This window comes from Brachyhypopomus gauderio, chromosome 5 (assembly GCF_052324685.1).
Source record: "Brachyhypopomus gauderio isolate BG-103 chromosome 5, BGAUD_0.2, whole genome shotgun sequence".
In the NCBI taxonomy this organism is placed as follows: domain Eukaryota; kingdom Metazoa; phylum Chordata; class Actinopteri; order Gymnotiformes; family Hypopomidae; genus Brachyhypopomus; species Brachyhypopomus gauderio.
Genome location: NC_135215.1, coordinates 19,197,090 through 19,207,766, shown reverse-complemented (window position 1 = coordinate 19,207,766; position 10,677 = coordinate 19,197,090). Strand labels below are relative to the sequence as shown.

The 10,677-nt window shown below is 45.2% G+C and overlaps 1 protein-coding gene across 3 annotated transcripts in view; it reads right to left on the bottom strand.

The window, feature by feature from the left end:
- LOC143514711 (dolichyl-diphosphooligosaccharide--protein glycosyltransferase subunit STT3B-like) overlaps positions 1-10,677 on the bottom strand; it is a 172,611-nt gene that overhangs the window by 27,541 nt on the left and 134,393 nt on the right. For all 3 annotated transcript variants that reach the window (XM_077006237.1, XM_077006238.1, XM_077006239.1), the window contains exons 3-4: positions 9,621-9,908; positions 1,293-1,358 (exon numbers count right to left, since the gene is read on the bottom strand). In XM_077006237.1, the coding sequence (XP_076862352.1) occupies positions 1,293-1,358; positions 9,621-9,908 (354 nt within the window). The remainder of the gene's footprint in view (positions 1-1,292; positions 1,359-9,620; positions 9,909-10,677) is intronic.

The following is a 10,677-nucleotide window of genomic DNA, read 5'->3' as shown; positions in this document are numbered from 1 at the left end:
GCGTGCTACCCAAGTAATGACTAAAAGTCAGTTTTTGAGATAGGGTTTCTTAAGGGGTGGGCATAGATTATTTTTTTAAATCTAGATTAATCTCACTGAAATCTTGAAATTAATCTAGATTAATCTAGATTAATTTCAAGATTTCAGTGAGATTAATCTAGATTTAAAAAAATAATCTATGCCCACCCCTTAATATACACTCACTTTCTTAGGTACACCTTGTCTTTATTAGGTACACCTTGCTAGTACTGGGTTGGACCCCTTTTGCCTTCAGAACTGCCTTAATCCTTCATTGCTGCAGATTTGTCGACTGCACATCCATGATGCGAATCTCCCGTTCCACCACATCCCAAGGGTGCTCTATTGAATTGAGATCTGGTGACTGTGGAGGTCATTCCAGTACATTGAACTCATTGTGTGTTCAAGAAACAAGTCTGAGATGATTCACACTTTATGACATGGCGCGTTATCCTGCTGGAAGTAGCCATCAGAAGATGGGTACACTGCAGTCATAAAGGGATGGACATGGTCAGCAACAATACTCAGGTAGGCTGTGGCATTAACACAATGCTCAATTGATACTAATGGACCCAAAGTGTTCCAGGAAAATATCCCCCACACCATTGCACCACCACCACCAGCCTAAACCGTTGATACAAGGCAGGACGGATCCATGCTTTCATGTTGTTGATGCCAAATTCTGACCCTACCATCCAATTGTTCCAGCTGAAATCGAGTCTCATTGGACCAGGCAACATTTTTCCAATCTTGTATTGTCCAATTTTGGTTAACCTGTGCAAATTGTAGCCTCAGTTTTCTGTTCTTAGATGGTAGGAGTGGTACAAAGTGTGGTCTTCTGCTGCTGTAGTCGATCTGCCTCAAGGTTTGACGTGTTGTGCTCTTCTGCATGCCTCAGTTGTAATAACTGGTTGTTTGAGTTACTGTGCCGTTCTATCAGCTTGAACCAATCTGGCCATTGTCCTCTGACCTCTGGCATCAACGAGGCATTTGTGCCCTCAGAACTGCTGCTCACTGGATATTTTCTGACCATTATCTGTAAACCCTAGAGATGATTGTGTGTGAAAATCCCAGTAGGTCAGCAATTTCTGAAATGCTCAGACCAGCCCCTCTGGCACCAACAACCATGTCACATTCAAAGTCACTTAAATCACATTTCTTCCCCATTCTGATGCTCAGTTTGAACTGCAGCAAATTGTCTTGGCCATGTCTATATGCACACACAAACACACACTTACATGCTTGCGTGCATATCAACACCCTTACACACTCACCATGTAGAAGTAGCTGAGACAACAGCAGATGGCCCAGAAGACTGATCCTGATTTGATAGACTTCACCTAAAACAGGACAGAGAAGAGCTGCATTACTCTCACATCACAGGTTCACTTAGACAGCAACAGCAGCACTGTATCTGACACATTTACCACCTCCTGAATCCACACACACACACACACACACACACACAAAACACATATACACAAACACACAAAACACAAACACAACACACACAAAACACACACACGCATGCGCACACATACAAACACACATGCGCACACACACACACATACAAACACTAACACACACATACAAACAAACACAAACACGCATGCGTGCGCGCGCACACACACACACACTCGCACACACACGCATGCGCACACACACACACGCACACACATACAAACACTAACACACACATACAAACAAACACACATGCATGCGCACACACACCCACACACACCCACACATACACACACACATACACACACATACACACAGTCCCCCTATCATATACTGTACAGACAAATGCCAGGGGCAAATTACAACGGTGTAATTAAACTGGAGTCCAGGGACCTTGTGTGACTAGTGGTAAATCTATGAAAGTACCAACCCTAGAGATGTGTGCACCTGTGTGTGTGTGTTGGTGTTTGTGTGGGTGTGTGTGTGGGGTGTGTGTGTGTGTGTGTGTGTGTATGTATACCTGTGAGAGGAACGAGAGAGAGAGAGAGAGAGAGAGGGAGGTTTTTTTCCTAATGTGGAATCAAGGTCTTATAATGCACAATTTCAAAAGTGGAGATGAATGAAATTTCAGTGACTACCGTGGCATCTCTGAGAACAGTAATGTGAGTCATTCTGGAGCGTTATTAGACTTCTTTATAAAAACAGTGTCTTGAGTGAAGTCAGATTCCTCCATACCGGCCCATGTAAGAAATCATGGCTGCCCAAAGAGACTCGGCAGATACACTGCAGAGACAGAGCTGCACCATAAAGACAGAGTTACACCAAGGAGACAGAGTCACACCACAGAGACAGAGTTACACCAAGGAGACAGAGTGTATGTCAAAAAGTAGGTCTGAACTTTTGAGACTAATTCTATTCCTTTGTGGCCATGGCCTCTGTGTCTCACATACCAATACAGGAGATTTCCTGTTCTAAAGGGGGTTTTCCTGTTCTTTCTGAAGCTGAGAAAGAGAGGAAGATTCCTCCAATCAGGAGATCAAATCTGCTGGGATCTACTCAGCTATGCTCAGTTACGCTCCCTCCAGGCTCCTCAACATCTCTGAGGTCCTGAGCCCCCAACAACTGCTCATTACTGGCTCTAGTCGCTTAGCATCTCTTCTGGTCTTCAGCGGTGTGTCTTGGAATCAGCTGCCTCTGCAGGCTAAAGAGGGAAATGCATAAATGGACTGCACTGCCCAGGCCAGTAAAGGGTGCTGGTGTCAGCAAATACCGAGGGAGAGACTGCTCTGGGTGTGTGAGGGAGGGAGAGACTGCTCTGGGTGTGTGAGGGAGGGAGAGACTGCTCTGGGTGTGTGAGGGAGGGAGAGACTACTCTGGGAGTGTGAGGGAGGGAGACTGCTCTGGGTGTGTGAGGGAGGGAGAGACTGCTCTGGGTGTGTGAGGGAGGGAGATGCCTCTGGTTGTGTGAGGGAGAGAGAGACTACTCTGGGTGTGTGAGGGGGGAGACTGCTCTGGGGGTGTGAGGGAGGGAGACTGCTCTGGGTGTGTGAGGGAGGGAGAGACTGCTCTGGGTGTGTGAGGGGGGAGACGCCTCTGGTTGTGTGAGGGAGAGAGAGACTACTCTGGGTGTGTGAGGGGGGAGACTGCTCTGGGTGTGTGAGGGAGACTGCTGTGGGTGTTAGGGAGAGAGACTGCTCTGGGTGTGTGAGGGGGGAGACGCCTCTGGTTGTGTGAGGGAGAGAGAGACTACTCTGGGTGTGTGAGGGGGGAGACTGCTCTGGGTGTGTGAGGGAGACTGCTGTGGGTGTTAGGGAGAGAGTCTGCTCTGGGTGTGTGAGGGAGAGAGAGACTGCTCTGGGTGTGTGAGGGAGGGAGACGCCTCTGGGTGTGTGAGGGAGGGAGACTGCTCTGGGTGTGTGAGGGAGAGAGTCTGCTCTGGGTGTGTGAGGGAGAGAGAGACTGCTCTGGGTGTGTGAGGGAGGGAGACTGCTCTGGGTGTGTGAGGGAGGGAGACTGCTCTGGGTGTGTGAGGGAGGGAGACTGCTCTGGGTGTGTGAGGGAGGGAGACGCCTCTGGTTGTGTGAGGGAGGGAGACTGCTCTGGGTGTGTGAGGGAGGGAGACTGCTCTGGGTGTGTGAGGGAGAGAGTCTGCTCTGGGTGTGTGAGGGAGAGAGACTGCTCTGGGTGTGTGAGGGAGGGAGACTGCTCTGGGAGTGTGAGGGAGGGAGACTGCTCTGGGTGTGTGAGGGATAGAGACTGCTCTGGGTATGTGAGGGATAGAGACTGCTCTGGGTGTGTGAGGGAGAGAGAGAGACTGCTCTGGGTGTGTGAGAGAGAGGGAGACTGCTCTGGGTGTTTGAGAGAGGGAGACTGCTCTGGGTGTTTGAGAGAGGGAGACTGCTCTGGTGAGGTTGCTGATGAGAGCTGTAACTGATGTGTTAGTAACTCCAACAAAAGATGTAAACACCATCAGAGAAAATCAGTGTCATACCTCATATCCCACTAACAAGATCCAGACCACTGAGACACTGGCAGGAATGCTCTCTCTCTCTCTCTCTCTCTCTCTCTCTCTCTCTCTCTCTCTCTCTCTCTCTCTCTCTCTCTCTCTCTCAGAAACACACACACACACACACATGCAAACAAAGGCACATACACACACACACACACACACACACACACACACACACACACACACGAACGAACACACACACACACACACACACACACACGAACACACACACACGAACACACACACACACACACACTCCGCATGAGAAGATCAGATGATAACGACTACACAGAGTGCAGCTGCCTGATACAGATATGGGGCAGAAGAAACAGGGAGAACAGAGACAGAGATAACAACATTACAGAGAGAGAGAGTGCACGGGTGAGAGAGGGAGGGAGGGAAAGAGATATAGATGGAGGGGGAGAGGGAGCGTGAGAGAGAGAGAGAGAGAGAAAGAGAGATAACAGGAGAGATTGCAGACTCGAAGACAGGGAGAGTTCATATAAGACTGAATGTACTTTAAATGTGCATCTGTGTATTCCATTGTCTCTGCATTTGTCTATGTTCATGTTTGTCCTTTCATACGTGTGTGTGTGTGTGTGTGTGTGTGTGTATCTGGCAGTGGGTATGTGTGCATAAGTGTGGTGTGTGAGCAAACGTGTGTGTGTGTAGGTTCACTTTTGTTTAACTGTAGTGTGAATGCTTATATGCATGTTCTTTGTACATTTGGAAATAATGAATTAATTATGGTTGGAATAACAGATCTGATTGAAATAACTCAACCTGCACACACCACACACACGAGCAGCTGTACTCACTGAAGTGGAAGAAATTCATGCTGCTGTCTACTTACTGTATCCTATATAATTACACTCTGTGTGTGTATATCAGCTAGAGGGGGTTATATAATTACACTGTGTGTATCTAGAGGGTGTTGTGTAATTACATTGTGTGAATCTAGAGGGTGTTGTGTAATTACACTGTGTGTATCTAGAGGGTGTTGTGTAATTACACTGTGTATCTAGAGGGTGTTGTGTAATTACACTGTGTGTATCTAGAGGGTGTTGTGTAATTACACTGTGTGTATCTACAGGGTGTTGTGTAATTACACTGTGGGTGAGTCTGTGTGTATCTAGAGTGTGTTGTGTAATTACACTGTGGGTGAGTCTGTGTGTATCTAGAGAGTGTTGTGGTATTACACTGTGGGTGAGTATGTGTATCTAGAGGGTGTTGTGTAATTACACTGTGGGTGAGTGTGTGAAGAGTGTGTGAATCTAGAGGGTGTTGTGTAATTACACTGTGAATCTAGAGGGTGTTGTGTAATTACACTGTGGGTGAGTGTGTGAATCTAGAGGGTCTTTCATATTCTGTACTGTATTCTGTTTCTGTTCTCTATTCTATCTGTAGGTGTTTTGCTTTGCTGTTTTGAGATCAGTGAGTTTTAGCCTTTTGCTATACTGTATGTGTGAAATAACAATAAAACTGAACCAAGTTCCCATTCAATGGCAAAATGTGGGAGAAGGTTCCACCAGTCTAGAGTGCAGCTCAGCTCAGCCCACACCACTCACTGACACACTCAGAACACTGTGTGCTGTTCCAATCCTGGTTAACAGAGCCAGAGTGGAAAGGGACCCACAATGAGAGCTGCATCGCTTCAGCACCACGGACAGCACCAGCCTCTCCACCACCCGTCAAGCAGGGTTCTGGGGCTACAGTGGTACCTCAGGTTTTAAAATTAAGTGATTCTGTGTGCCTGATTGAAATCTGAAGCTAATTTTCCCATAAGAAATTAAGAAAATATATCATTTGATTAATGTGATTCCAACCCGATTTACACCTATATACATATGTAATTAATGATCAAAAGCAAGGATAAATCTACAGTTTGCAGTACAGACATGACATAAATTAGTAAACCAATAGAGAGATGACATAAGCAAATATGTACCCACACACTGTGGCCATGATGGTCCTCAAGTGATATGTAGCCTCCCCAACGTCCACAATCGTAGTCTGACTACTGTGGCTAAAATTCACTTAGAAAATCACTGAAATCAAACAAAATGAAAACCCAAATGTACCATGCACATATGATAAAATTAATACTAAAAATCTGTGAAATTTCACAATGTGACCACCCAAAACCAATATAGAAATTAAATAAATTATTTTATGGAAGATAAAGAAAATAATATAAATAAAAGTTGTGAATGTAGTAGGCTCATCTAGTCCAAGTGGTGGTGGTGGTGGACTGAGGTTGAGACTTACACACACACACCCGAGCAGGCCTGTGTCATGTCTGGACACTTACATGTTTATTCTTGTGATCGAAGATCTATTTTCTGATTGAAATCCAGAGCAAGACTGCTAGACAACCCCATTTGAAATCTGATTTTGTTTGAGTCATGGTTGAGTCACTCTTATACTGGTTTAAGTCTGTGGTCGAACTCGAACAAAATAAAAATCAATACATCAAAACAAAGATCAAAGGGCTTTTGGAGCTCATGGGAATCTCAGGGCATACCAGACTCCAGAGGGCAGTGCTGCCATGCACAAGCCCTCTATGTGCAGTGCACTGTGGTTTCACTACTAAATGGTTTTTAGTACCATGGACAGCACTCATCCACAGATATATCAGATTTGAATTATCACCTTAACCTGCAAACCAATGATTATGTTGGCTCTAGATGTTAATATGGTATCTGCTCCAACAGGCTGCATGTGTCAGCCAGCTCGGCGGGACATGGACAGACCTGTTTCACATGCAGCATCTCACGTCTCTGTCTCAATCCAGCTCAGCAGGACAGGAACAGACCTGTGTCATACGCAGCATCTCACGTCTCTGTCTCAATCCATATCAGCAGGACAGGAGCAGACCTGAGTCACACGCAGCATCTCACATCTCTGTCTCAGTCCAGCTCAGCAGGACAGGAGCAGACCTGTGTCACACGCAGCATCTCACGTCTCTGTCTCAGTCCAGCTCAGTAGGACAGGAGCAGACCTGTGTCACACGCAGCATCTCATGTTTCTGTCTCAGTCCAGCTCAGCAGGACAGGAGCAGACCTGTGTCACACGCAGCATCTCACGTCTCTGTCTCAGTCCAACTTGGCAGGACAGGAGCAGACCTGTGTCACACGCAGCATCTCACGTCTCTGTCTCAGTCCAGCTCAGCAGGACAGGAGCAGACCTGTGTCACACGCAGCATCTCACGTCTCTGTCTCAGTCCAGCTCAGCAGGACAGGAGCAGACCTGTGTCACACGCAACAGGACAGGAGCAGACCTGTGTCACACGCAACATCTCGCATCTCTGTCTCAGTCCAGCTCAGCAGGACAGGAGCAGACCTTTGTCACACGCAGTGCCTCATAGGTTCTCGGCTACACTCTCAAACTTCCTCAGCTTCTAACAGCTCACTGAAATATATTCACTGTTACAAACCTTTAAGGATGCAGAGAAACATCAGAGCTCTGTGCAGAAAGCTAGAAGTTTGCACTTTTGGATACAGAACTGAACAGTTTGCTAGATAACCGTCTCCTTTTTCTATCTAAACGGAGTGTTATCTGTAATTTAGTTCTTCACTTCCTGAATCTGAGGTAGTTTTTAGCTTGTTATGTAATGAATTAGTGTCCAGCAGCCAGAGTTTGACTATGAGGCAGCTCCTGTCAACATCCTTCCCAGGTTCAATACATCAGTGTGAAGCCCTGCGAAGAAATGAAACTACCAGTCACTCCGAGTGACATTAGGATGAATGTTTCAATTACACTTCTATAAATGTCAACGATATCCTCAGCGTTCTAACTGCAGTAAAGTGTGTGCTGGACATCAGCTGCATAAAGAACTAGACAGGCCTCTAACTAGAGAATCAGTGGGGCTGAGAAGAAGAAAGGGAGAGAGAGGAAGAGAGGGTGAAAGACAGAGGGAGAGAGATGGAGAGAGAGGGAGAGGTGGAGAAAAATGAGGGAAAAAGAAAGAGGACATGAATGTGTATAAGACAAAAAATGTTGACATGAGTCCGCTGTCCCTACGAGGTTCTTCTTCTCTTCGGAGAGTGTGTCCCCAGTAAAGAGCCCCACACTGACCCACTCATTCTCAACTCAGCACTGGAACACCAGTCCACCTAAGTGTCTCCTGTTCGGTGATAGTGCTCTGTGCAAATTGAGCCGGTTTCACAGGGCTGGTATAACGGGGCTGGTTTAATGGGGCCCGTTTAGCGGGGCTGGTATAACAGGGCTGGTTTTATGGACCTGGTAAAACAGGGCTGGTTTAACGGGGCTGGTATAAAGAGGCTGGTTTAACCCTATACTGCACATGCCCCCCTTTAACGCTTTACAGCCCAATGGCTGCATTTCTGAGCGAATGGTACTAGTACACTTCAACACTAGATATCTCAAGTTGTACATATAGGAAAATGATCATTCAGGGCTCAAACTGAAGAAGACAGTTAGCCCAACATATGGATTCATCTCTAGGCTTATTTTTCCATAATTGTGGTTTTATTTGAGAGCTTATATTACAGAAGAACATGGCCAAAAAACTTGAATGATCATTTTGAATCACATCATATCGTGAACAGGAGTGATTTGTATCGCATCGTATCGACAAGGGGTTTCAGAGTATCGCAGTTATATCGTTTCGGTGACAGTGTTTCGAGATGTGTATCGAATCTACCTTAGTAGTGAAGATATACATACATACATACATACATATATATACCTATATACCATTATATATATATATATATATATATATATATATATATATATATATATATATATATATATATATATATATATATATATATATATATATATACCTGTGAGAGAGTGCGAGCACGTTCACGTCATTCTGTACAGTGTTGTTCGTAACGATATGTGGTAGTGTAAAGAAATACCCCTCAAAAACAGGGGAAGGAACATTTACCTGATGAATTTTAATGTTGCATTGTGTTCCAGGTTTGAAAAGTGCTGGAATTTTGGCTAATGTACTTAAAAATGCTTGAAATTGTAATTGTATTTTGTTTCACAACAAATAGTTGTCTGACTGAGTAGTTCACTTGTATTGCGTTTACAAATACATTTACAAATAATACCACACAGCGACACAAATGTAATGTCAGGAGACACATTGTTACTGTTAAAAATGCACTTCCAATAAAGTGAGTATTGGAAAAAACTTATTTTGCTGCTGAATATAACTACTAAAGTAACTTGTAATCTAATGTACTTACTTTTAAAATCAAGTAATATGTAATGTAACTAAGTTACTTTTTAAAGGAGTAATCAGTAATCAGATTACTTTTTCAAGGTAACTAAGCCATCACTGGTGTTAGGTCAGTATTGTATGAAGCAGTGTGTTAGATGAGTACTGTATGAAGCTGTGTTATGTTAGGTCGGTATGAATCTGTGTTATAACAGTACTGTATGAAGCTGTGTGTTAGGTCAGCACTGTATGAAGCTGTGTGTTAGGTCAGTACTGTATGAATCTGTGTTAGGTCAGAACTGTATGAAGCTGTGGGTAAGGTCAGTACAGTATGAATCTGTGTTATGTCAGTACTAAGTTGTATGTTAGGTCAGTATTGTATGAAGCTGTGTGTTAGGTCAGTACTGTATGAAGCTGTGTGAAGGAGGCACTTACCCAAAGGTAGTAAGTGAACTGCAGGGCGAAAATGGCGATGCCCTCATTGTCAAAGGAACCAGCGACGGAACGTGAGATGTAGCCGGGTACGATGGCAATGAAGCAGGCAGCCAGGAGGCCAGCTCCCTGACTCCACAGCACCCTCGTCAGGAGGAAGGTGGAAATGGCAGTCAGGCCACTGAACACGGGGGCCAGGAACACACACACATCACGGATGTGTACAGTGATATGGAGGAGGTTCAGGATGTAGTGGAAAAGACCTGCCGTCAGCATCAGGCCTGGGTATACCTGTAACACACACACACACACACACACACACACACACACACACACACACACACACACACACACACACACACACACACACACACACTGTCATGCATCAGAACAGGGACATCTGTAACACACACACATACACACACCTGCCGCCAAAATCAGATCTTTGTATACCTGTATCACACAGACGCAAGCATGCACACACACACACACACACACACACACACACACACACACACACACACACACACACATGCATGCACTGACATACGTGGTGAGTAAATATCCTGGAGAGGCTATGAGGTGAAGCCCAGGAGAAGATGTGTGAATGCCTTGTGTGTTGAGGCACTTACAACAGCCATTAACAAACTAAATATACTCATACACACTGCTGCACATTATTCACACCATCCTGTACACCATGTAACACAAACAAGGACTGTATGTACGTTTATTTATACACATTATACAATTCAGTATCCACTGAATAGATATAACAAACAATCTGATATTCACACACTGTATCTGGAGAGGGGCCATGTGATGGTGGTGTGTAGGACACTGTGATGTGTGATGGTGGTGGTGTGTAGGACACTGTGATGTGTGATGGTGGTGTGTAGGACACTGTGATGTGTGATGGTGGTGGTGTGTAGGACACTGTGATGTGTGATGGTGGTGTGTAGGACACTGATGTGTGATGGTGGTGGTGTGTAGGACGCTGATGTGTGATGGTGGTGGTGTGTAGGACACTGTGATGTGTGATGATGGTGGTGTGTAGGAC